Source organism: Podarcis liolepis (genome assembly GCF_965112155.1).
Source record: "Podarcis liolepis genome assembly, chromosome: 7".
Taxonomy (NCBI): domain Eukaryota; kingdom Metazoa; phylum Chordata; class Lepidosauria; order Squamata; family Lacertidae; genus Podarcis; species Podarcis liolepis.
The window spans coordinates 88,092,270-88,119,661 of record NC_139561.1 but is presented as its reverse complement, the minus strand read 5'-3'; the positions used below and the strand labels follow the sequence as shown (position 1 = coordinate 88,119,661).

Below are 27,392 nucleotides of genomic sequence, written 5' to 3'. Positions count from 1 at the left end.
TACCACCGTATTTTAAATTGGAATACAGAAAACTTAATAAAATTTACACACACACAAAAGAAGGGTCCATTTCAAGGGGGGGTGGGGTTGAGATTCTGCCGCCTGCTTTTATTCCCCTCCAACCCAGCCAAAGTTCTGCTAGCAAGATTCATCACTGCCATGAAATGTGTGAAGCCAAGGCAGGCTGTCATCTCCAAGAAGAAAGCAGCCAAACGGCTAACAGCTGAAGCTAGTGCTCCCTTTTCCTCCAAACTGTAAGTCACAAATATTTTATGGCATCGTAGCAATCCCGCCAATGCCCACCCTGTATTTTAAAACGCATTGGGGGAATGAGTTACCTGCTTGCATCGTATCTGCTGGGTCTGGAAGACCAACATTAAGAGGTGCCCCCAAAAGGAAGGAAAACAGAGAAGAGTTAGAGGACGGGCTTGGGAGAGCAACAGCAACAAAGGGGTACTTTAAGGCATGGGTAGACAAACTAAGGCCCGCGGGCCGGATCCAGCCCAATCGCCTTCTCAATCTGGCCAGTGGACAGTCTGGGAATCAGTGTGTTTTCACATGAGTAGAATGTGTCCTTTTATTTAAAATGCATCTCTGGGTTATTTGTGGGGCCTGCCTGGTGTTTTAATAATAATAATAATAATAATAATAATAATAATAATAATAATAATAATAATTTATTATTTATACCCCGCCCATCTGGCTGAGTTTCCCCAGCCACTCTGGGCGGCTCCCAATCGAGCGTTAAAAACAATACAGCATTAAATATTAAAAACTTCCCTAAACAGGGCTGCCTTCAGATGTCTTTTAAAGATAAGATAGCTGCTTATTTCCTTCACATCTGGTGGGAGGGCGTTCCACAGGGAGGGCGCCACTACCGAGAAGGCCCTCTGCCTGGTTCCCTGTAACCTCACTACTCACAATGAGGGAACCGCCAGAAGGCCCTCGGAGCTGGACCTCAGTGTCCGGGCTGCACGATGGGGGTGGAGACACTCCTTCAGGTATACAGGACCGAGGCCGTTTTACATGAGTAGAATGTGTGCTTTTATATAAAATGCGTCTCTGGGTTATTTGTGGGGCATAGGAATTCATTCTCCACCCCCCAAAAAATATATATATAGTCCGGCCCCCCACAAGGTCTGAGGGACAGTGGACCGCTCCCTGCTGAAAAAGTTTGCTGACCCCTGGGTTAAGGGTTTTGCTAACGGTAGGTTAAAGCAATGCTTGGAGCTCATCTATCCAACCCTTTGGGGCAGCATTTGCCTCAACCCCCTGGTTCCTAAACCCTACTGGAACTTTTGCCAACCCGACGTGCTCCGAACGCTTTGTAGTATAACTCCAAAACTGGTTGTACCCTCAAAGGGAGACAGAGCGACTCTGCCACTTACACATCTACGTCGTCGTAATCATGGTCTGATTCTGCTGAATCCTCCCTATAAAGGAAAGGGAAGCAAGATATTAGGCTGTAGAATGTGACTGGCTAGAGCGTGGTGGCCCTGCACGGCATAGCTCATGGCTTCTCTGAGTTATTCAAGCCCCTTCGCCACGGCAAGGCAGTGATCCAGCTGGATAAAAGGGTCTAGGTCACGAGTCAAAATAAAAAAAATTCTTCCAGTAGCACCTTAAAGACCAACTGAGACATCAAGAATCACAAAACAGAGAAACCAGTAGGAGAACACTTCAATCTCCCAGGACATTCTATACAAGATCTCAAAGTAGCTGCTTTACTACAAAGGAATTTCAGAAATAGACTGGAAAGAGAAGCTGCTGAATTGCAACTCATTACCAAACTTAAACCATGGAGAGACCTGGTCTTAACAGAGACATTGGATTCTTATCTCATTATACATGACTAAGCCATTTTTCACCTTCTCACCCCTTGCCTTTTCCTGTAAGACCTATTGCAGTCGTTAAGAGTCGTCAACAGGCTCATCTCAGCTTTCTGCCTATCTCCCATTCCCACCACCCTTCTGAGTAATACCCCTCCCCACCTTCTCACTATATAGAAGGATCTGGCAACTTCTGTTTCAGTGTATCTGAAGAAGTGTGCATGCACATGAAAGCTCATACCTAGAACTAACTCAGTTGGTCTTTAAGGTGCTACTGGAAGAATTTTTTTTATTTTGACTATGGCAGACCAACACGGCTACCTATCTGTAACTAGGTCACGAGTGTCAGGGTCTCAGCCTCGTTTTTAAATGTATTTGCTTTTTTCGCATTTTTAGCTGCTCTTGAAGGAATGGGTCTCTGTGCAGTCAGTTTAAAACTGAACTTAACCCCCCCCCCCTTCTTCTTTCTCCAAGAAAGCACTCTAAAATGCGTAAAACTTGAGCTTTTGAGCAAATGCATAACAAGGACACAGCTGTATAAACAAACTCTCTCCCTTATCAGTCACGGCAAGGGATGACCCTGGCTGGTCTAGGGGAACAGAGCAGACGTCAGTGCCTTATCTTATGTGCTGACCGCAAAGGACACACAGACCGGAGTCCAGGAGCAGCGCCAGAAGCGTGTTCCTGGAGATGATGACCTCTTCCTCCAAGATAAGAGTAGGAAGAGGAAGATCCTTTTATGGTCAGGAGTGCAGGAAGGAAATCCCTTTTATGGTTAAGAGTGCCGGAGCAGGAACATCTGTGATGTCAACCTGCGTGTACAAGCTGACGTGGCTGGGGAAGGGGGAGAGGGTGCCTGGAGGATATATATACTGAATGAAACTTCTCATTTCTTTAGACTTGCTGTGGACTTGATCACGCAAGTGCCTTCTGCTATCCGGAGAGCAGAATAAACTCTTTCTTTGAACCAACCTCGGTGTCATTTGACTTCCTTCCTCCTGTCCCAGAGCAACGCAGACTCAATCGGTGAACTCCAATAAGGCTACATTCTAAATTATTTTTAGGTGGAAATCACCTTGAGACGGTGGTTTAGAAGGCAATTCATAAAGCAATGGTAATAATAATAATTGCAGTAGCACCCTTGTTGTTGTTGTTTAGTCAGAGAGCCAGTGTGGTGTAGTGGTTAAGAGCGGTAGTCTCGTAATCTGGGAAACCGGGTTCGTGTCTCCGCTCCTCCACATGCAGCTGCTGGGTGACCTTGGGCCAGTCACACTTCTGTGAAGTCTCTCAGCCCCATTCACCTCACAGAGTGTTTGTTGCGGGGGAGGAAGGGAAAGGAGATTGTGAGCCGATTTGAGACTCTTGAAGGGGAGTGAAAGGCGGGATATCAAATCCAAACTCCTCTTCTTCTTCTTCTTCTTCTTCTTAGTCGTTTAGTCGTGTCCGACTCTTCGTGACCCCCTGGACCAGAGCACGCCAGGCACTCCTGTCTTCCACTGCCTCCCGCAGTTTGGTCAAACTCATGCTAGTAGCTTCAAGAAGCCCCCCCCCCCTTTCATGGATCACTGCCTTGCCGTGGCGAAGGGGCTTGAATAATTCAGAGAATAACTCGGAGAAGCTATGAGCTATGCCGAGCAGGGCCACCCAAGATGGACAGGTCATAGTGGAGAGTTTTGACCAAACGTGATCCACCTGGAGCAGGAACCGGCAAGCCACTCCAGTATCCCTGCCAAGAAAACTCCATGGACAAAGACAACAGGCATATAAAAGTAGCACCCTTACCTGCTGGAAAATGAAGCACCATAGAGATGGCTGCCAGTACCATATCCAGAATCCGCAGAGATTTCCTGCAAGCAGAAAGCAAAGACTGGAGGAACTGGTCTTCAAATGAGGGTCCACGATGGTGGCAGGGGTGGCAGCAGTCTTGATGTTCCAATATTTTGTTGGAAGCTGCCCACAGTGACTGGGGAAACCCAATCAGATGGGCAGAATATTATTATTATTATTATTATTATTATTATTATTATTATTATTATTATTATTATTATTTGGAAATGGACTAAGAGCATGGCATTTCTTCAGAGCGGTCACACAGACGCAGTAGAAGCCCACCTGCTCCCACACCTGACATCCTATTTAGAGTGACAGGTGAAAACCTGGCTCCTCTGAAAGGGGCCTATAGGTAAAAGGTGCCTTGGATGGTTAAGGCGACTATGGGGTTGTGGCACTCATCTCGCTTTCAGGCCGAGGGAGCCGGCATTTGTCCACAGACAGCTTTCAGGGACACATGGCCAGCATGACTAAACTGCTTCTGGAGAAATGGAGCACCATGACGGAAACCAGAGTAGCGCATGGAAACGCCGTCTACCTTCCCGCCACAGCGGTACCTATTTATCTACTTGCACTGGCGTGCTTTCGAACTGCTTGGTTGGCAGGAGCTGGGACCAAGCAACGGGAGCTCACCCCATCGCGGGGATTCGAACCACCGACCTTCTGATCGGCAAGCCCAAGAGGCTTCATGGTTTAGACCACAGCGCTTCCTGCAAGACAGCACTTATTTCCAGAGGCGGTTTGCAAAGCTCAACCACTGCTGTTTATGTCAGGAGTTCAGAAGCTCCTTTTCAGAGCGCTCTCCCAAATAGTGCTTGGAAGGTGTTTGCAGGAAGACTCACCGTTGGGTCACGGGAAGCCGCTTTCAAAGCGCTGGCACTTCGAACGGCACTTCGAAGGGGGTTTTCACAGATCAGACCTAACAAATCTGGCCAGCCAGGGGCGATGAGTTCCCCGGTGTAAGCCCAGCCCCAGAAAGATAAATCCAGCGACCCTCTGGTACCAGTGTTATGGGAAAAAATACGAAGCGGTTAAATAAAGCAGGCATAGGCAAACTCGGCCCTCCAGCTGTTTTGGGACTACAACTCCCATCATCCCTAGCTAACAGGACCAGTGGTCAGGGATGATGGGAGTTGTAGTCCCCAAACAGCTGGAGGGCTGAGTTTGCCTATGCCTGAAATAAAGGAACCGTTTCTTTCTTTTGGAGGGGCAAAGGGGACAATAGCTGTGTATCAATTGGAACAGGGAGGGAGGGGTGAAGAGGTACCGTGAAGTTCGGGGACTCCGGACTCTGCCTGTTCCTGAGCGTGGGGCTGCAATCATGGGCTGCAATGAGATGAGAAGAAGGAAGTTATTGAGAAGGGTCACTCTGTGGTGGGTGGAGACAGAAAGTGGGGCGGAGCTTGCAGGAGGGCCCTCTGGAGAGGTGAGGGGGTGCAAGCCCAGCATGCAAAGGGGCAAGGAGAGAAGCAATGGGGCCCCTGTGCAGGAGCGCAGTGGGGCAGACATACCCCTGGAGTTGGTGCATCCCGGTGAGGTCACGCCTTGCCGTTGGCTGGAGCGAATTCTTCGGGGCACTGGAGGTGGGGGTGTCTGTGGTCGAGAAAACAGATTGTATTGAGGAGGGGTTGTGAAATATACTCAGAGTCGCAAAGTGATTTCATGCTCTTTATTCAGCTCATAGTGGTGAGGAGGAATGAATGAATGTCCCCTCACAGTATCTGCTTTATATACATTATTTACACAATGGGCTGCACATGATTAGCTAATTCCGGAATTCTACTGTAAGCCAATCAGGTTGTGGATTCACTTCTATCTGGAGCAGGATTGGGTGGTTACTGCCAGCCAATCATACTGCTGCATTGTTCTAGGACCAATCAGACTGCTGCATTCTAAATCCTATTGTTCTAGGACCAATCAGACTGCTGCATTTTGGATCCTATTGTTCTAGGACCAATCAGACTGCTGCAGTTTGGATCCTATTCAACTCAGTACATAACAGGTTGTCTGTGTGTGTTTTTTGCTTTATAACCCCAAGAGCGGGGGTCATTTTTGGCCTTGGGAGATATTGCCCTTTGCCAGCCCATCTTTGTTCCCCATCTCAATGCTGGCTGGCTTGCTATTGCGCAACTGACTATTGCGCAACTGACTATTGCGCATAGTTCATTCTTCCTGCATTAAGTGGCTTAACCGCACAACACATTGTTCAGAAAACCAGTTTGCTTTTAGGACGCTTTTCCGCAGTTGCAAATAGAGATGTTTCGCTTCAGAACGGAAACCCTCCGTTGTTTGTTGCGTCCATAATACAGACCGGTGTCAATTGGCTTTATAGTGAAACTGCAATATACATGTGGGGAAAACAGGGGTCTCGTCATGGGCACAGCAGAAGAGGCTTTGGGCACCACAAAAAAGGGAAAACAGAGGAGTAAGTGCAAACCCACATTGTTCATTTCTTTGCCCTTCTCCAGCCTCATCCCATCCGCTCTCACCTCTTGTTCCTCTTCATCCGGCTCGCCTCTGCAGCTGGAAAGTTTGTCAGGGTTGCGCAGTTTCTCCAGGAGCTCGAGGGTCAGGCTGCGGCTGAGCCTTTCCTGGGAAACTAGCTGGTGCTGGTGAAAGGAAGGGGTCAGTTGGAGATAGCTGGAATCCATCCTAGGGACAGAGCCACGGCAGGTGGAGAGGGAGATAGCCATATTTACAGCTTCCGACATTATGCCAAAGAGGCAAGCCGCTTAGGTGGCGCAAAGTACAGCTTGCCTCTTCCGCAGTGCAAGTGTGATAGGAATTTTGAGGTCTTAAATATATGGCAATGTTCATAACCGCATGTACATAGATCAGCACAGGAAGACCGACCTGAAGCCATTTTGATTCCCAAACTGAGCAAATGTTTTCTCTACAAGGTCAAAGTGGGAAACTTCCCCACTGTCTTTTCCTTCACAAATCCTGTCTTAAGGGTATGTCTGTGTTTGAATAGGGTGTGAGCCTGTGACCTGGCCCAGGAACTATGTATTTATCACTACAAAAGACTGGCCAGGCTCCGCAGGCAATCCAATCAAGTAGCCTGCCAGACAGGAGAAAAACAACAACAGGAGAAAAACAATATTCAAATTTCTGTTTTAGACCGCCTTTTGTGTGATGTATCTGAGGGGTGGTCTTAGGTTACACCCCTTCTGTGATGTATGTATGATGTTTCTGGGGGTGGTCTTGATCTACAGGGTGGCAATTTCAAAAGTCTTTATAAGGCCTTGCGCACCATTTTTCTGGGTTCCTCCTCCCTCCTGCGTGTGGTGAGTGAGGACCCTGTTGCAACAGATCAATAAAGATCAGGCTTACAAGCTGCTTTGCTTCTCAATATTCTCTGGTTGGCCTCTGTTATTCTCTCCTACCAATAGGGAACCTATGTAAGGACTCTATATTTTAATGTTGTATTTTAATTTTGTTTTTAAGTTGTAATCATTCAACTTGTTTTTATTATTGCTTGTAAGCCGCTCTGAGCCCGGCCTTGGCTGGGGAGGGCGGGGTATAAATAAAAATTATTATTATTATTATCATATGGGCTCTTGGATACCCTATAAGGGAAAAGGGCAATTTTTGTTTACAACACAAGAGAAACTTGAAACGAAGACTGTGCCTGGTGTGGTTATATAGCAGTGCGCCCCCACCCCCCTGCGCATTTGGAAGGCTTTTAAGCCCCCTCGGATGTGATGTTTTAGTGGGAAACTGATTACAAAGCCCACCCCTCCCTGGGACTCATGAGCAGAGAAGGGAGGGGAGGCGATTGGGATACTTACGGTCAGCATCTTGGAGGCAGTGGGCCGCTTCTTCGGGTTCTTGGTCAGCGTCACCTTGACAAAGTGGTGAAAGGCCTGACTCCTGTGGGGACAGGAGCACCCATGGTCAAGGAGAGTTTATGGCTGTAAGCTCCGACTTACGGCCCCTATTTACTCTATGCATTTAAAACATAGCTGTCAACTTACAGATTTGAAAATAAGGGACCAGCAGCCTCAAAAATAAGGGATCAACAATTACTTTGATAAAATACATATTTTGTTGCATGCAAATGGCTTTAGATTCCTATTAGGTCCATAAATTACCATATAGCATATATTCAACACACAAAAAAGCAACAATTTGTTGTTGACAAAGGACAGCTGGACCTAGAAAGGGCCCCATTACCTTCAGTAGCTTATTTAAGGGACATCATCAATAAGGGACAGCAGCGGGACATGGCGCTGGGATAAGGGACTGTCCCGCCACATAAGGGACGCTTGACAGCTATGATTTAAAGCAATGCCATACCACTTCCTGCAAAGAATTTTGGGAAGTGTAGTTTGTTAAGAGTGCTGAGAGTTGTTATGGATTCCCTTTTCCCCTCGAGAGAGCTACAGTTCCCAGAACGGTTTGATAAGCAATCCCTTTCTTCAGGGAACACTGGGAATTGTAGCTCTCTGAGGAGAAGGTCTGTCTCTGCTGAAGGTCTGCCTAGCACCTTCCTTGCTTTCTTTTCAGTGCCATGTAAAGCATGGGTAGGCAAACTAAGGCCCAGGGGCCGGATCCTGCCCAATCACCTTCTAAATCTGGCCCATGGACAGTCCAGGAATCAGCGTTTTTTTACATGAGTAGAATGTGTGCTTTTATTTAAAATGCATCTCTGGGTTATTTGTGGGGCGTAGGAATTCGTTCATTTTTCCCCCTTCAAAATGTAGTCCGGACCCCCCACAAGGTCTGAGAGACAGTGGACTGGCCCCCTGGTGAAAACGTTTGCTGACCCCTGAGTAAAGGCTGGTCTGTTTTTCCCAGACTTCTGACAGACTAAGAATGTTGTTGTTCTTGTTTTTCACTAGTCTGCTGTCAAAGTTTCCTGCGACTGTTATGGTATAATATATTGTTAAAGGCCTCCAGGTGCCAGAGTTTGTGGGTGCAAGCCACCCGTAATTCTCGGGAGTCAGGAAAAAATTAGATTGAATCAAGAGCTGACTAAACTACCAAGCATGGAAATCCCTGGGCTCTGCTTATGCTAACAAACCGTGGGTCATTAGGAGGACAAAAGAAGACGATGGCCCGTCATTAACCCATCAGTGAAAGCCTTCTCAGAGTTTGGAGTCCCCACCCTGAGTTCTGGGTAATTAGCGAAAGTGAATACCAGAAGGGGGAAGCTTCCAGAATTGCAGCGGGTGATGAGGTAAGCAAACAGGAAAAAAGTGTCCCTTTTGCAAGCTGAAAAGTGAGAGGGGTAAAGCACAATAAGGGCCAAGGTTGAATATACAGTGGTACCTCGGTTTAAGAACAGCACTGTTTACGAACTATTCGGTATATGAACTCCGCAAAACCGGAAGTATAGTGGTACCTCTGGTTGCAAAAGGGATCCATTCCGGAGGCCCAATCGTAACATGAAAAGCCCGCAACCTGAAGCACCGTACCTGCGCGGAACAATTTGGCGCTTCTGTGCATGTGTGAGTGGCGAAACCCGGAAGTAACCCTTTCCGGTACTTCCGGGCCGCCGCGGGACACAACCTGAAAAAAGTAACATCTTTATCTCGGTCTACGAACAGAAGCCAAACAGTGGAAGGGCAGCAGCAGTGGGAGGCCTCATTAGGGAAAGCATGCCTCAATTTAAGAACGGCTTTGGCTTAAGAACAGTCTTCCGGAACGGATTAAGTTCGTAAACCGAGGTACCACTGTATGTGTAAATAATACCATATATCATAAGGACACCACCGTCTCTGCTGTGCCTTCTTTCCAGAGGAAACACAGGCACCTGAAATCTCACACTACTGTGGGAATTGGGGTGGCGTGGAATATTTATATTTATGCTTTCCTTGTGCTATAAGTCACTTGGAGACCTTTGGGTGACAAGCAGCTGATAAACTGAATAAATAATCTTAATCATCACGCAAAACGTGCTGCGCTCCTCAGGTCGTTTGCCCTCGCCGCAATCCTGCGATTGTTGAGCATGTAATTGGACTTACCACCGGGCTTTGTCCTTGAGCTTGGGGGGCTGGTAGCCGCTTTTCGTCATCAGCACCAGGACCCTGTGAGGTGGGACAAGGAGGTAAACACACCCTTCTCTGCTCATGAGCAGGCTTCTCCCCACCTTGCCTCGTGCTCCCTTTCTTGAATTCTGCACCCACAAAAGCTGGGTTCTGTTGCTGGCATGAATTCCGCACAACCGCCCTTTATTTTGCATAATTTATTCTGCTAGTCACAGGGAGAGGCAAGGACCTGGCTGTCCAACACTGTCAGCCACCAATTCTTATTCAGCAGCATTCCCCCCCCCCCGTTGCGTTCCGAAGGTGAGGAAGGCCTGCATGACTAAGCCGTTTCTGGCGAACCAGAGCAGCGCACGGAAACGCTGTTTACCTTCCCGCTGGAGCGGTACCTATTTATCTACTTGCACTCTGACGTGCTTTCAAACTGCTAGGTTGGCAGGAACAGGGACTGAACAATGGGAGCTCACTCCGTCGCGGGGATTCGACCCGCCGACCTCCTGATCGGCAAGTCCTAGGCTCTGTGGTTTAACCCACAGCACCACCCGTGTCCCTTTCCTGGCCCTTAAGATCTACCTAAAGATTAACAAAATCTACATCAAAGCTACCTTCTATCCTTATGGCCCAGGATGCCTGGTGAAGCAACTGGTTTGTGTAAAATGCTGTATGTGACTGTCAGGCAGAGAGAAAATGGCAGAGGTGCAGAGGTTTGTGGGATTCGATCAGAAATCATGTCAAATGGCTCAAGCCCAGTCAAAGCAATGCGTTCATTGCTGACACAATGGCATGCTACATTTTTCATAATTCCTCATAGCAATCTCACCTGACCACCACACACACCACGCCCCCAGGTTTTGGAGATCTCACTTCATGTTCAGACGACCCCCAATTAAATCATTGGTACCAAGGCGGTTGCCCTGCGCCACCTCCCACAGCCCAGAGAGAGAAGGGTAGGGATGTGCAACTCACCGCAAAGGGTGTACGTCGAACAGGGGGGGCTGAAGCTCCGCCAGCTCGATAGCGGTGATCCCCACGGACCAAACATCGCACAGTTCGTTGTACCCGCCCTTGAGTTCCACTGCTGCCACCTCTGGGGCCATCCTGGAACACATGCGCAAGGTGGGACTCACCACAACTTCAATTAAAGGCAGTCCCTTCCGTTGCATGCCACCCGCAGCCCTCCCTGACTCGGTGCCCTCTAGGTGCTTTTTGGACTACAACTCCCATCTTCCCTTTAAGAAGGAAATCAACAAGCTGGAAGGGGTGCAGAGGAGGGTGACCAAGATGATCAAAGGTCTGGAAACCAAGCCTGATGAGGAACGGTTGAAGGAGCTGGGTATGTGTTATATACTAAGCTTGGATCCTAGAACAATAGGCAGGTAGGACTGTAGAATGCAACAACTGATTGGCCTGCAGGAGAAGACCAATCAGCCTCCAGGAGGGAAGCAGAATCAGCCAATCAGATGGGACTCATTGTGTAAATAATGTATATAAAGGCCTAAGGTTCTGGGGTGGGGGGGGAGGAATCACTGTTTTACAAGCTGCAATAAAAAGCATGAAATCACTGCAGGACTCCGAGTATATTTCAGTATGTTTAGTCTGGTAAAGAGGAGACTGACAGGTGATGCGTCAGCCATCTTCAGTTATCTAAAGGGCTGTCACCTGGAAGAGGGAGCGTGCTTGTTTCCTCCTGCTCCAGAGGGCAGGACTCAAACCTATGGATTCAAATTACCAGGAAGGAGATTCCAACTAAACATCAGAAAGACAGCAAGAGCCGTTCGACAGTGGAAAGAACTCCCTTGGGGAGGTTGTGGACTCTCCTTCCTTGGAGGTTTGTAAACAGAGGTTGGGTGGCCATTTGTCACAGATGCTTGAGTTGAGATTCTGGCATTGCAGGGGGTGCCTTCCAACTCTACAATTGACCAGGACGTCTGGGATTGATGGAGGCTGTAGCCCAGGTTTAGAAATACTGGTGCATCAACAGAGGGAAGAACTGGTGGGCTGGTTGAGGAAAACTCCCCTCTCCCTGCAGCCCATTGCCTTCAAATCTAGACACCACCCATTTCGAAAAGCCAGTTGGCGACACACCCACCCACCCACCACCACCACCAAACAGCTGGTCCTTTTTACCAGTAAGGGGTGCCTATGAAGGACATTCTCCGGGCAAAGGTGGCGCTGAGCTGAGCCGAGATTCCGAAATCCGCTGGAATGCAAGATGGAAGAAACAGAAATGGAAGAATGAGGAACAACATGTGCCAACTAATGTGGGCAGTGCTCAAATTCTGGGGAAAGGTACGTGGGTTTTAAGAAAACCCAGAAGTCCCACCTCCCAATCTCCTTCTGGTCATAAATAAATAACTTTAACTGATTTTAATACGTTAGGAGTCTGTCCCACTAAATTTTACTCAGAGTAATAAAAACTAATAAAAAATTATTTTTTTAAAAATTACTCAGAGTAAACCCACTGCAATGTCTGGACCTGAGTGAGTCGTGGCAATTAATTTCAGCAGGTCTACTCTGAGTTGGAACAGTGTTGGAGATGCAACCCCTTTATTTTCATATTGTTGTAGTACATTTAAAGCACCCCAGGAAACTTGGGAACTATAGTTTACCCCTCGCAGACCTACAATTCCCATCCCCTTTAACACACGACCCTGGCAAATTTAGATTTGACCCTGGGGCAGATCTGGTAATCTTAAAACACATGGTGAGACATACCCAGCTTGACTTCCCCCTGGTCGTTGAGGAGAACATTGGCTCCCTGAAATGTGAAGCGACAGGGGGGGAAATAATTTATTTCTATCCCACCTTTTTCATCCAAAGAGCTTAAGGTGGGGGTAAATGGTTCTCTTCCCCCTCCTCATTTCACCCCCAGAAGAACCCTGTGAGGTAGGTTAAGCTGAGAGTGAGTGACACAGCCCAAGGTCCACTGAGCTTGATAGCCAAGTGGGGTGATTTGAATCCAGGTCTCTCCCAGGTCCTGTTGTTGTTGTTGCTTAGCCTTTTAGTCGTGTCCGACTCTTCGTGACCCCCTGGACCAGAGCACGCCAGGCACTCCTGTCTTCCACTGCCTCCCACTGTTTGGTCAAACTCACACTGGTAGCTTCGAGAACACTGTCCAGCCATCTCGTCCTCTGTCGTCCCCTTCTCCTTGTGCCCTCCATCTTTCCCAGCATCAGGGTCTTTTCCAAGCAGTCTTCTCTTCTCATGAGGTGGCCAAAGTATTGGAGCCTCAGCTCCCAGGTCCTAGCCTGACACTAACCACTGCACCACACTGCCTTTAGAGGCAGTCAGTTGAAGTGGGGTTCCACGCAGTGCTCTTCCCCACACTTTAAGGGTAGGAATTCCCCACATGTTAAGTTTTTTATTTCCCTAACAGGTGAACTACAGCTTCAACATTTTATGACCTGGTTTTCCTTCCTATATCAGTGTTTCTCATTGTTCCTCTGAGCTATCATACTTCCTCTTCATGTCACTCTGTTCTACTTGTCAAACCCCCTCCACGTCCTTGCCCTTCTTTCCCTAGATCCTGTCCCCTTGTTTCCTTAGGACAGGCACAGCCAAACTTGGCCCTCCAGATGTTTTGGGACTACAATTCCCATCATCCCTGAGCACTGGTCCTGTTAGTTAGGGATGATGGGAGTTGTAGTCCCAAAACATCTGGAGGGCCAAGTTTGGCCATGCCTGCCTTAGGACCTTCCGACCGCCCCGCCCCTTCTGCAGCATCACAGCAGCCCGGCCAATGACAGCCAGGGGCCTTTCTGCCTCTCCCGAGAGCCTCTCTGACATTACTGCCAGAGACCTGCCACGACTACCAGCCACTGTTGCTGCTTTTACAAACCTGACTTTATCCATGTTCCGTCACGGTGGGGTTCATTTTGCAGTTAACGCTTACATGCTTTGAGAATGCAAATGGGAAGGTGGCGGTTCAGTAAACACAGCTGTGATGATTTAAAGCAAGTGTGGCCATCCCAGGGCCACACTCACAGACCTTGCTTACAGTCTGTTTCACTTTCAGGAGGGAAATGGCGCCCTTTCTGTGTTCGAAGCAGCCTTCGCTGCCTGACATATTTCCCAGCAAGGAGTGAAAAACAAAGCTGCAGTAGCTAAGAATCTTGCCCCATGAGCGCTGCACAAATAAGTGTTTTGCTTTGCCTAGGCCCTGCCCCAAGTTTTGTTCTGTTATTACCTTGATGTCTCTATGGATCTTCCCCTGGTTGTGAAGATAAGTCAGACCCTAGAGGGTGAAATTAAAGACCCACATTATGGAACCAGCCACTCTTATTGGCAGGGGCAATAGAACTTTGACTCATGAACCAGGAGACTCTCAGGTGGCCTTCCAAGCTGTCCATAGTTTCTGAAGCACAAAGTACACCATGGTTTGCCAACCTTTTCGGACCAGTCGACACTCCTGGGTTTTTCAGAAAGGCCCTATCTGCACCATACATTCAAAGCAGCACCATAGCACTCTTACCTCTCTCGCCCTGACCTCGCCACTGTGATCCACACGGCGGTCACCTCCAGACTTGATTATTGTAACTCGCTCTACGTGGGGCTGCCCTTAAGACTGACCCAGAAACTCCAGCGGGTGCAGAATGCCGCAGCAAGACTCTTTATGGGGTCCTCGCCACGGGATCACGTTCACCCGGTGCTATACCAACTGCACTGGCTCCCAGTGGAGTACAGGATCAGGTTCAAGGTGCTGGTTTTAACCAGCCCTATAAGGCCTAGGACCCTCGTACCTACGGGACCGCCTCTCCTGGTATGTCCCACGGAGGACCTTACGGTCTTCAAACAAAAACAACTTGGAGGTCCCGGGCCACAGGGAGGTTAGGCTGGCCTCAACCAGAGCCAGGGCTTTTTCGGCTGTGGCCCCGATCTGGTGGAACGCTCTGTCACAAGAGACTAGGGCCCTGCAGGACTTGACATCTTTCCGCAGGGCCTGCAAGACAAAGCTGTTCCACCAGGCCTTTGGTCAAGGCGCAGCCTGACTCCCTCCTTTGGTAATCCTCGCAGAACTCTAGCCCAATGGTTGCCATTAATTTGATTTTGAACTGATTTTAGAATGAACTGAATGCTTTTAGAATGCTTTTTTTACTTTACTGTTGTTAGCCACTCTGAGCCCAGCTTCGGCTGGGGAGAGGGGGATATAAATAAAAAAGATTATTATTATTTATTAAACACTGATGAAACAGGTAAGAATGGTTAGGAGACTCTTATTCTCCCTATGGAGACACAGCTCCCAAGCATTCTCTGACTGTTAAACCACTCAGGAGTCACTGAGAGAAGAAGACATTGAGGCAGTTTAAAGTGGTGTGATACTGCTTAAAAGCAAGTGGGGGACAAAGTGCCGTGGGCACCAGCCACAATATGGCTGCCAAGGGGGTGTGGCCTAAGACCCACCCATACGTTCATACTCACTTGCAGTGTTTCTCGGCACACGTAGGCAATCTGCGGCTCTGTCAGGGGCCCGGTGACTGCAAAAGGAAGGGGAGATGGTGAGCGCCATCTTTAATCCCGAAGTGGAGGACCGAAACCATAGCGCTGTTGACATTCTGAAAGACCAGAGGAGGCTCCGCGGTCATTGAGATGCTTTGCCAATCCCTGGCATGTCTCCTCAGGCATTTCCCCCGTCTTCAAAGTTCAGGGCAGGAGAAGATCAGAGCAATGAGCAAAGGTGATAATAAGCGCAGCTGGGGTCGCTTCTGTCGTGAGCATCACGCAGGCGGCATTGGAGGGAATGGGGCGGGCACCCCTCATTGCTAGACCCCCGTGGTTACTCGAAGGAAAGGCGTTTCTTCACACACACAAAATCACAATTGAATCACGAACCGGAAATTAAGATAATGCTGCAACGCTAAACACGCCTGGCTGAAAGTCAGAATCGAACCAATATGAGAAAATACAGGAATGTTGGGAGCTGCGTTATAATGGTGCAACTAGCTCAGCAGTCTTTTTGTCTGTCCTTGAGTCCTGTCAGGGGGGAAAGGTGGGGTAGAAATAAATAATCAATTATAATTGTGTCTACATTTGACCAGCAGTGACTCTCAATGATTTTGCACAGGGAGTCACTTCCAGCCTTACCTCTGGAGATGTTGCCAAGGATTAAACCTGGAACGTTCGAGGAAATAAGCAACTATCTTACTTTTAAAAGACATCTGAAGGCAGCCCTGTTTAAGGAAGTTTTTAAGGTTTGATTGAAATATACTCGGAGTCGAGAGTGGATTTCATGCTCTTTATTCAGCTCATAGTGGTGAGGAGAAATGGAAGTTCCCCCAGAATGTCTGCTTTATATACACTATTTACACAATGGGCCCCATGTGATTGGCTAATTCCGGGATTCTCCTGTAGGCCAATTAGGTTGTGGATTCACTTCCACCTGGAGTTGGATTGGGTGGCTCCTGTGGAGCTTCGCTTCTCGCAATGAGGGAACCGCCAGAAGGCCCTCGGCGCTGGACCTCAGTGTCCGGGCAGAATGATGGGGGTGGAGACGCTCCTTCAGGTATACTGGACCGAGGCCGTTTAGGGCTTTAAAGGTCAGCACCAACACTTTGAATTGTGCTCGGAAACGTACTAGGAGCCAATGTAGGTCTTTCAAGACCGGTGTTATATGGTCTCGGCGGCCGCCCCCAGTTACCAGTCTAGCTGCTGCATTCTGGATTAGTTGTAGTTTCCGAGTCACCTTCAAAGGTAGCCCCAGGTACAGCGCATTGCAGTAGTCCAAGCGGGAGATAACCAGAGCATGCACCACTCTGGCGAGACAGTCCGCAGGCAGATAGGGTCTCAGCCTACGCACCAGATGGAGCTGGTAAACAGCTGCCCTGGACACAGATTTGACCTGTGCCTCCATGGACAGCTGTGAGTCCAAAATGACTCCCAGGCTGCACACCTGGTCCTTCAGGGGCACAGTTACCCCATTCAGGACCAGGGAATCCTCCACACCTGCCCGCCTCCTGTCCTCCAAAAACAGTACTTCTGTCTTGTCAGGATTCAACCTCAATCTGTTAGCCACCATCCATCCTCCAACCGCCTCCAGACACTCACACAGGACCTTCACCGCCTTCACTGCTTCTGATTTAAAAGAGAGGTAGAGCTGGGTATCATCCGCATACTGAGATGGCTTATCCTCTCATGGGCGGAGCTGAGAGCCCCAATGTGAGGAGCCTCAGTCAATATAATCTTTTGATCTCTTCGCCAGCAACCCAGGAGGACGCTTGCGAGGGGGAGAGGAAGTCAAGAGGTGACAGCTGTTGAAAACAAGAGTGTGAATTGGAAGCGCTGTGGTCGGCTTTTGATTGTCTAATGTGCTGCAATGGTTGTGCTGTGCCTTCGATAATGTAGCTTGGGATTTTATGTTGAGAAATTTGGAATTCATGGAAGTGGGTCAAGAGTTCTGGAACGGGATAAAGGCAATCTATACGGAACAGAAGGCGAAGCTGATAATAAATAATGTTATTACAGAAGATATAAAAATATCTAAAGGAACAAGGCAGGGTTGTCCGCTTTCGCCGCTCCTCTTCATAGTTGTCTTGGAGGTTTTACTAAATGCAATAAGGCAAAATAAACAAATTAAGGGAATAACATTAGGTTCAAATGAATATAAAGTTAAAGCTTATGCTGATGATGTGGTTTTAACGGTGGAAGAACCGACAGATAGCATAAAGGGAATTTTGGAGGAGATGGAGGAATTCGGGAAGCTAGCAGGATTTAAACTGAATAAGAGCAAGACAAAAATGATCATTAAAAATCTGGATCAAGATAAGATAGAACTATTACAGCAACAAACAGAAATCGAAGTTGTTAAAAAGGTAAAATACCTAGGACTTTGGCTCACCAATAAAAATATTGATCTATACCAAAATAATTACATCCCGGTGTGGAACGGAATTAAAAAAAATCTGGAGGCCTGGGCCAGGATGAAATTATCATTCTGGGGAAGAATATCTATGGTCAAAATGATGATACTCCCCAAAATGCTATTCCTATTCCAAACGATACCCATAATAAAAGGTACAAAAAACTTTAAAGAATGGCAAAAGGCGATTTCCAGATATGTCTGGGAAGGAAAGAAGCCCAGAATTAAGTTTAAGTTATTAACAGATATAACAGAAAGAGGGGGCTTCGCCTTACCAGACATGAGATTGTATTATGAGGCCGCATGCCTTTGTTGGATAAAAGAATGGATAAAGTTGGAAGATACAGAGTTATTGGATTTGGAAGGGTATAAGAACAGATTTGGGTGGCATGCGTATCTGTGGAGGGATAAAATAAGAGTGCATAAGGGATTTTGCAGCCATATCTTTAAGGGACCTTTGATAGAGGTCTGGAATAGATATAAGAATATATTAGAACCCAAAACCCCACACTGGCTGTCCCCATTGGAGTTGATAAGTGTAAAGAAAGTTAATATGGAGAAAAAATGGGGCAGGTATGGAGAAATGGTAATGAAGGAAGGAGGGAAGTGGAAAGTAAAACCATACGATCAGGTTAAAATATATATATACGATTGGCTGAGCTACTTCCAGATAAATGAAATATTTAAAAAAGAGGTGAAGGAGAGGGGCTATGAAGAAAAGGTATCAACATTTCAGAGAGAGATAATAAATAATGATCGTAAAAATTTGTCAAATATGTACAAAATACTGCTAGAATGGAACATGAAAGATGAGGAAGTAAAAACTGTGATGATTCAGTGGGCAAAGGACTTCGGCTATGATATTCAACGGGAGAACTGGGAAAAATTGTGGAGAGTGAATATAAAATTTACAGCATGTGTGCTACTACGGGAAAATATGATGAAGATGCTATTTAGATGGTATATGACACCCGTAAAACTAGCTAAGATGTACAAAACAGATAACAAATGCTGGAAATGTAGACAAAAAGAAGGGACGTTCTATCATCTATGGTGGGAGTGTAGGAAAGTTAAAAGCTTCTGGGATGAAATTTATAATGAAATGAAAAAGATATTAAGTTATACCTTTGTAAAGAAGCCTGAAGCTTTTTTATTAGGTATGGTGGGAAAAGATATCAAAAGAAAGGATTGTAAAATCTTCCAGTACGCGGTAACGGCAGCTAGAATTGTGGTAGCGCAGAAGTGGAAGCAGGAAGAAAGCCCAACGATAGCAGAGTGGAGATTAAAATTGACTGAATATGCTGAGCTGGATAAATTAACAGGGAAAATTAGATATATTAAGGATCAAAAGTTTATTGACGATTGGGGGAAATTTGTGGGTTATCTGGAGAACAAATGTTTAGTTAATACAACGCTAGTGGGATTTAAAGAGGCACTGTAAAGCACTAATAAGTATTGCTTATTGGAAATAATGCATGAAGGGAGGTGTGAATGGCAGTATGAATGATTGGAATGTGTTACAAAGAAACAAATACGAATGAATGTCAATGACGTTGAAGGAAGTCCAAAATGTATGAGATGTACTAAATACGGATATAATGTATATATAATGGAATATTAATAAAAATTTTAAAATGCAAATAAAAAATAAAAAATGATTGTGCTGTGCCTACTGAGCTAAAACGCAAAGTGTGTGGGGGGGGGAGGGAGACGAACATCTCAAATTGCCAAGGACCAAACCCACCCACCACAACACATATTAGGGAGAAAACAAGAAAAAGCCTAAGACTTAAACTAGAGGTTCACAAAGTGGGTGGTATTGTCCCCCCCCCGGGGGGGCGCTAAGAGGCAAGAGGGCAGCAGGAGGGCAATAGAGATGTAAAAAGGACTATCTGGTATCGCTGCACGGCGTTCTTTAATTTTGTTGGATCAATTAAACTGAATGCTTCTATTGGATTCCGAACAAATGTGCAATGAACTGTTAGTGTTTCAAATTTTATTGCATTGTTATATCCCTTAGCGGGTTGTGAGGACTTTCAGCCTCAGCCTTCCTTTTAAAACAGACATTTAAGTTTCTAGTCCTTAAGGCAATGCCTGGGTAATGTATCAGAAGCTGTATTTGAGAGAGGGGTAGGGAGAGCAGGTGATCAGGGAGTATTGAGTTGTGTACATACGCTCCCAGTACATTTCCGAACACAATTCAAAATGTTGGTGTTGACCTTTAAAGCCCTAAATGGCCTCGGCCCAGTATACCTGCAGGTATACCTGAATGTCTCCACCCCCATCATTCTGCCCAGATGCTGAGGTCCAGCGCCGAGGGCCTTCTGGCGGTTCCCTCACTGCGAGAAGCAAAGCTACAGGGAACTAGGCAGAGGGCCTTCTCGGCAGTGGCACCCACTGTGTGGCACGCCCTCCCACCAGATGTCAAAGAGATAAACAACTACCTGACATTTAAAAGACATCTGAAGACAGCCCTGTTCAGGGAAGTTTTTAATGTGTGACATTTTAATGTATTTTTAATCTTTGTTGGAAGCCGCCCAGAGTGGCTGGGGAAACCCAGCCAGATGGGCAGGGTACAAATGATAAATAATAATAATAATAATTATTATTATTATTATTATTATTATTATTATTATTATTATTATTATTATACATAGGTAAAGGTAAAAGGACCCCTGACCACTAGGTCCAGTCGTGACCCACTCTGGGGTTGCGGCGTTCATCTCGCTTTATTGGCCAAGGGAGCCGGTGTACAGCTTCCGGGTCATGTGGCCAGCAGGACTAAGCCACTTCTGGCGAACCAGAGCAGCGCACGGAAACGCCGTTTACCTTCCCGCCAGAGCGGTACCAATTTATCTACTTACACTTGATATGTTTTCAAACTGCTAGGTTGGCAGGAGCAGGGACCGAGCAACGGGAGCTCACCCCGTCGTGGGGATTCGAACCGCCAACCTTCTGATCGACAAGTCCTAGGCACAGTGAAAGTGCATTCCCACCCACCCCAAAAAGCAAAAGGAATGCTGGGGTCTGTGTTTTACCCCCTCCCACAACTCCAATTCCCAGTGCCCTTAACAGACAATTCCCAATATTATTGTGTGTTTGGGTGCTTTATGTGTGTGGTTTGCGCACAGCCATAGCGTCTTGCCCCTCCTCGTGAGTAACGGAAGCAGACTCAAGGATGCAAAGCAATATAAGCGGAATCAGGGGGGTGCGCGTGGAAGGGTGCCCATTCTTCCTTAGAGACAGGTGCCGTTTCAAACGGTACAGAGAGTGAATTGACCACACTCAGTTTCACTTCTGCAGTTCAGGACGGAGGCGGCTTGGTATCACGTCTTACTCCCTGCCTGCCCCATCTCCCCTCGCAAGGAGGATGTGCATGCAAGAATACAGAACTGGGAGGGCAGTGGGTGGTGGGGGCAGTACTTAACCTAACAGGGTCACTGTTTTTGTCCTGGCAGTATTGTCAAGAGATCCACAGGGTCAAAAGAGACAGGGTGTGGGAGACCTGTGACGGGACCTCTCTGCCGCCCCTCAGCTACCTCCCGCAGCTGCTTTCGAATGCAAATCTTTGGTGATCTGCTCAGAAAATGGGAACCTGCCTTGTGCGAATTCAATCTTCTGCACTGACTTGCAATGGCTGTCGAGAGCAAGGGTTTAAAAGTTTGCATTTCAAGGGAGGATCTATTCCTTATTCATACTTTCAGAATCAGTATGTTTACCGAAATACAACCATACACTGAAATTTGCACTTACTTGAATTTTGCAAGCCAGTCAGCCAAAATGCAAATATTGGAGGAAGGTGTACATAAAAATCAACACGTCCGTGAAGATAACACACACAAAAATGCATTATATGAGGGGGAAGTGCTTGCAAAAATGTGTAAAATCAAAACTGCATACATAGGAGCTGTTTGCACCCAAATGCTGGTGAATTTTCATGAGGATTCAAATAATAATTCGCCAATTGCGACGGGAATCTAGAGAAATGAATTTAAGAAAATGGGAAACGAAGAAAGACTAAATGGACAGATCCTCCCATCCCTACTTCAGGGGTTAAAGACACAGATATTTCTCAGCCCTACACAGAGAGGCTAGGTCTGAATCTGGGTCCTTCTGCTCTGTCACTAGATGTCCTGGTCCCGTGAGTTAACTGAGAGGCGAGGTCTGAGTCCAGTCTGAGGTCGAAGGTGCAGTATGGAGGCAGTCCGTAAAAGCTGAAGCTGGGAGCAGGGCAGGGAGTTGGGTGAGGTCAGGAGCTCAGGCAGGAAAGCAGGACAGGGTTCAGGCAGGAACTGGCGACCTACAATGTTGCTCCCGCAACTTGGGACTGGGGCTGGCTGGCTTTTATCTGCCCCGAGGCATAGGGCAGCCCTGATCCTCTGGTGACTCGCCTCTCCTGGCTGGAGGCGAGCACTCCTCCGGCGGGAACTTAGTTCCCTCCGCCTCTCTGCCCTGAGCCTCTGCAGCTCAGGAGAGGCTGGAGGGTTACCGGACCCAGAGGCAACCTCAGCTTCCCCTGACGGGGCTGAGAGTGGAGCACCTGCAGGCAATGAGTCCTCCATCACCTCCGGAGCCAGAGCAGACTCAGCTGATGCCTGCACCTGAGGATCCAGCACAGGTGAGGACCCTTCAGGCTCACGCCCCAGCCCCGGCTCAGCTGGTTCTGGAGGCGGGGAATCCTGTGCAGGCTGGGATCCCTCAGGTTCAGCACCCGAGTCCGAATCCCAGGCCATCACACTAGGTATTAGGAGCAAGTAAGCAATAACTCACAAGGTGTCAGTGAAGCTAACACTTTATTCAAAGAAACAAACAGCTCAGGCCTGGTGAGCACAGCAACTCTTCCCACAAGATCTTGCCCTGATGAGACAGTTATGGGAAATGAAGGCCCCACTTTCCACAGTTCACTAAGTCTCCTCCTCCCCTTGTTCCTTCCCAAGCAATTTGAGGCTCCTTTGTCTTGCCAGCCTTTGCTCCACCCTCTTCATGCCTCTTCTGGTCCTGGCTGCAGAAGGAGGGGGAGACTCCCTGGCTTCCTCACCAGCCTGCCTCATCTCTGCTTCTGGGGGCCCCTCCTCTCCTGCCTCTGATTCTGGACTGCTCTCTGCCACAGACTCTCCCAGCTCACTAAATCCTGTTGCCTCTTCCACTTCCAACACCTCCTCCTCCCAGTCTTCTCCTTCATCGTTGCCTCAACACCAATCCCCTGGCCCTGAGCCTTCTTCCCTTGGGAGCTTCCCACCTGATACCACTCCTCTGCCTCCAGCCAGTCCATGACACCAGGGATGAGGGAGTCTGTCAGTTTCAATTTCTTTCTGTTTCTCATTTTTTTCCAACCTTAAATTCAGTTCTTCACATTTCCACATCAGTTCGCAATTTTCTTTGCAAGTCTTTGTGAAAATTCACCGGCATTTTAGTGCAAATTTCTCCTAGTATACACAGGCTTCTTTGCAAAGTGGTTTCCCCTAATATATTGCGTTTTTATATGTTATTTCCAGCAGCAAATGCATTTTGTGCACATTTTACCCTATGTGTTCTTGTACACATCTGTGGTTGGAGAGCTGCACTGTAAATTTCGGGAAAGCGCAAATTTTGGCTGTGTTTCTATTCGCCTATCCCCCCCCCCCCAGAAAGTATAAAACAGAATAGCCATATAAAAGTGCAGCCATTGAGAGGACACAACTTAAACTAGTTGTAGAACAACCTATAGCAAGGAAGGGGGAACCTGTGGGCCTTCTGGTGTTGCTAGACTACAACTCCCTGTCAGGAGCTTGTCCTACACTCGAGTAGGACCCTGGCAGAGACACATGCCCGACTGGCATGTTCTCTCCCTCCCGGTCGATCGTTCGGCAGCTTCAAAAGCTTTCTTCAGCCTGAACATCACAGCAACCAATGCCATCAGACATTGGCACACTTAGGGATCCGCAGAGTTTGTGCATCACGTGTAACAGACCTCAGCAACTCAGCATTTTGGCTAATCTACTTTATTTACATATAAACACACACGGAGCACTGCAACATGGCTCCCTCTCTCTCTAGCATCAGACAGCAAAGAGAAAGAACAAAGGACAATAGTCCCACTTCGTGGAACACAGGAACACAAACATCCTGTCTCCGTCACTTCCCACTCTGTGGAGTCAAAACATATACCGTCATGTGAAAAACAACAATCCCATGACTGCAAACACGGAGCAGGAATTCTAACACTCCTATCATCCCTGCCCATTGGCCATGCTGTTTGAAGCTGATGGGAGTTGGAGTCCAACAATGTACGGAGAGCCGCAGGTCCCCCTTCTCTGGCCTAGAGGAAATGCTTGTTTGCCCCTGCTCTTGAGGGTAGGACTTGAGGCAATGGCTTCAAGCTGCAAGAAAGGAGATTCCGACTAAACATTTGGGAAAACCTTCTGGCAGTAAGAGCTGTTCGGCAGTGGAACAGACTGCCATAAGAGGTGATGAACTCTCCTGGACAGTGTTCTCGAAGCTTCAAACATGAGTCTGACCAAACTGCGGGAGGCAGTGGAAGACAGGAGTGCCTGGCGTGCTCTGGTCCAGGGGGTCACGAAGAGTCAGACACGACTAAACGACTAAACAACAACAGCAACAACAACAGGAAGGCCTAAACGCCCAATTCCCTCTGACCACTGGTGGGGCAGGGAATCAGTGTTACCTTGGTAGACATCTTGAAGAGAGCCTCCCCCACAGAACTCCATGCAGATCCACAACTTGTTGAACCTAGTGAGAATGCAGAGATGGAAAGGTTCGTCATTGAGTAGTAGAAGAAGAAGAGTTTGGATTTGATATCCCGCTTTATCACTACCCGAAGGAGTCTCAAAGCGGCTAACATTCTCTTTTCCCTTCCTCCCCCACAACAAACAAACTGTGAGGTGAGTGAGGCTGAGAGACTTCAGAGAAGTGTGACTGGCCCAAGGTCACCCAGCAGCTGCACGTGGAGGAGCGGAGATGCGAACCCGGTTCACCAGATTACGAGTCCACCGCTCTTAACCACTACACCACACTGGCTGTGTGTGAAATGAGGTACACAGGGGAGGACTGGGATGGGGATCAGGGCCATCTCAACTGCACCTCAGCAATCTTGAAGCTGTCTCCCCCGGAGCGCGCGCACACACACACACACACACACACACAGAGAGAGAGAGCTTTCACCATCCTGGTACCACCGTAAGAGCATAAGAAGAACTCTGCTAGATCAGGCTAAAGTCTACCCCAGCTTCCTGTTCTCCCAGTGGCCAACCAGATGACTCTATGGGATGTCCACAAGGTAAAAGGTAAAAAGGTAAAGGACCCCTGGACGGTTACATCCAGTCAAAGGCAACTATGGGGTTGCGGCGCTCATCTCGCTTTCAGGCCAAGGGAGCCGGCGTTTGTCCGCAGACAGCTTTCCGGGTCATGTGGCCAGCAGGACTAAGCCGCTTCTGGCACAACGGGACACCATGACAGAAACCAGAAACTTTCCCGCTGCAGTGGTACCTATTTATCTACTTGCACTGGTGTGCTTTCAAACTGCTAGGTTGGCAGGAGCAGGGACAGAGCGACGGGAGCTCACCCCGTCGTGGGGATTCGAACCGCCGACCTTCAGATCGGCAAGCCCAAGAGGCTCGGTGGTTTAGACCACAGCGCCACCCGCGTCCTTTGTCCACAGGGAGGACCCGAGGGCAGCAGCACACTCCCCCCTTGTGACTGCTGGTTAAAGGTTTTCAGAGGTGGGCCACCCCTGATCCTGGTGGCAGGTAAAGGACCCCTGGACTGTTAAGTCCAGTCAAAGGCAACTATGGGATGGCGGTGCTATCAGGGCCAGTAGCCATTGACAGCCCCCTTCTCCAAGAAGGTAACGCTTAGAGCAGGCTTCCTCAGCTTCGGCCTTCCAGATGTTTTTGGCCTACAACTCCCATGATCCCTAGCTAGCAGGACCAGTGGTCAGGGATGATGGGAATTGTAGTCTCAAACCATCTGGTGGGCCGAGGTTGAGGAAGCCTGCCTTAGAGGCGGACCTTTCCCAACCATAAGGGCAGGGGGGTTTCTCACCGTATGTAGCTCCCATAGTAGGCTACGATGTTGTGATGGCTGCAGGTCTTCACCATCAGAATCTCTTGCTGGATAGTGGCACAGTCATCATCTGGAAAGCAGGGCATTTAAAATGTTTAGTAAATTCAAGAAGTGCTTTTAGGGCCAAACTAGGCTCTGTAAAAGGTAACCTACAGTTGTAAAAATAAAATAAAATTTTAAAATGGAGGGTTGTTCCCCCCCTTTTTATTTATTTTCTCTTTCAATAGTCTTTATTGAAAGAGGCATGATGGAAGAACAGCAACAACTGGGAAAAGATAGACATAACGGAGAGAATAACTGCCACACGCAGGAAGAACAAGGATAGAATTTGAGTGCCTTACTTGTAGTTCTATACATCATTTGATGTGTCGACACGAACAGAAGTTACTCATATTGCCGTTGTTGTATAAGGGATTATTGTGACTGGAATGTAATTGAAATTAATAAGATTTTGGAATGCAGAAATAAAGAAAATCATCAAACCAGCAATTCTACCACGTGGGGAGGCCACCTAAATTATATAATTTAGTATTTGAACGATGGGTATTATAATTTGGTATTGTTATAACGAGGCTATCATTGGATTTTAATTGAAAATTAATAAAAATTATTATTAAGTAGTCTTTATTATTGTTTTTCAGCTTGTCAGAACGAATTGGCCTGTGAGATAAATCATCAAAAATATACCAACAGAAGCTGTTTAACCTTAACAAAACTCCCCTGAACTTATTTTCTAGAGACACCCTGACTTTTCCCATATCATCAATTATCCCCTTACAACAGGAGCGCCATACGATATGCCAACTATTAACTAAAAATGACCTCTTTTTATACAAGAGGTATAATGGCGTAAACCTTTCGGACTGGTCCTTTGGTGTACAGCGGACGCTCGAGTTGCGAACATCATCTGTGCAGGATGTACGTTCGCAGCCTGCAGTGTTCGCAACCCGCAGCGGCGCGGCTACGCATGCACGCGTTGCGATTCAGTGCTTCTGCACATGCACGTGTGATTTAGCGCTTCTGCGCATGTGCGACCGCCAAAACCCGGAAGTAACCCGTTCTGGGACTTCCGGGTTTCGGCAGTCCGTAACCCCAAAAAAATGCAACCTGAAGCGTCTGTAACCTGAGGTATGACTGTATTGGCCTAAGTCAGTGATGGCCAAACTCGGCCTTCCAGCTGTTTTGGGACTACAATTCCCATCATCCCTGACCACTGGTCCTGTTAGCTAGGGATGATGGGAGTTATAGTCCCAAAACATCTGGAGGGCCGAGTTTGGACATCTCTGGCCTAAGTAATAACGCTCCCCTATTCTCCTGCTTTAAATGTCCTTCAGAGTCATGAACAGGGACAGTGGAACTGACTCCCTTGGAAAGCAACGGACTTTTCAATCAGAAGTCGGGGGGCTGTCTGCCAGGGGTTCTTTAGCTGCGATTCCTGTGTTGAAGCGGGTTGGACTACATGAGCCTTGGGGTGCCCTTCCAACTTTACAGTTCTATGATTCTATGAAACGCATGGTGCACATGCAACTTAATTGAATGAATGCACATAACAGGCAGGGCTGTTGTTGTTTTACGGTAAATAGAAGCCGCAGCTCCCCACCTCCGCCCCCAAGGAACACGACTGCCGTGGGCGATTGTCACAGCTTGGGGGGATTTTTGCCGGGTCCGCAACCGAGAGAGGAAAGGTTACATTCTTCCCCTTCACTTTGTGCTCCTCTCATGGCTGCTGGGCTTTATTTTTCCATTTCGTCAAAGCCCTGCATGTTGATTTCAGCCAGATTTAAGTTTGATGAGGCCCTAAGCGACTGAAGGTAATGGAGCCCTTTATAT

General features: G+C 47.7%; 1 protein-coding gene across 1 annotated transcript in view; it reads right to left on the bottom strand.

Annotated features, from left to right (window-relative positions):
* MAP4K1 (mitogen-activated protein kinase kinase kinase kinase 1) overlaps window positions 1–27,392 on the bottom strand; it is a 68,613-nt gene that overhangs the window by 27,897 nt on the left and 13,324 nt on the right. Inside the window, exons 3-17 of the mRNA XM_083515821.1 lie at window positions 25,542–25,632; window positions 24,166–24,230; window positions 15,068–15,123; window positions 13,836–13,883; window positions 12,365–12,407; window positions 11,777–11,849; window positions 10,616–10,747; window positions 9,629–9,691; window positions 7,451–7,532; window positions 6,149–6,268; window positions 5,171–5,252; window positions 4,927–4,985; window positions 3,612–3,676; window positions 1,389–1,433; window positions 339–362 (exon numbers count right to left, since the gene is read on the bottom strand). Coding sequence (XP_083371947.1) covers window positions 339–362; window positions 1,389–1,433; window positions 3,612–3,676; window positions 4,927–4,985; window positions 5,171–5,252; window positions 6,149–6,268; window positions 7,451–7,532; window positions 9,629–9,691; window positions 10,616–10,747; window positions 11,777–11,849; window positions 12,365–12,407; window positions 13,836–13,883; window positions 15,068–15,123; window positions 24,166–24,230; window positions 25,542–25,632 — 1,048 coding nt within the window. The remainder of the gene's footprint in view (window positions 1–338; window positions 363–1,388; window positions 1,434–3,611; window positions 3,677–4,926; window positions 4,986–5,170; window positions 5,253–6,148; window positions 6,269–7,450; window positions 7,533–9,628; window positions 9,692–10,615; window positions 10,748–11,776; window positions 11,850–12,364; window positions 12,408–13,835; window positions 13,884–15,067; window positions 15,124–24,165; window positions 24,231–25,541; window positions 25,633–27,392) is intronic.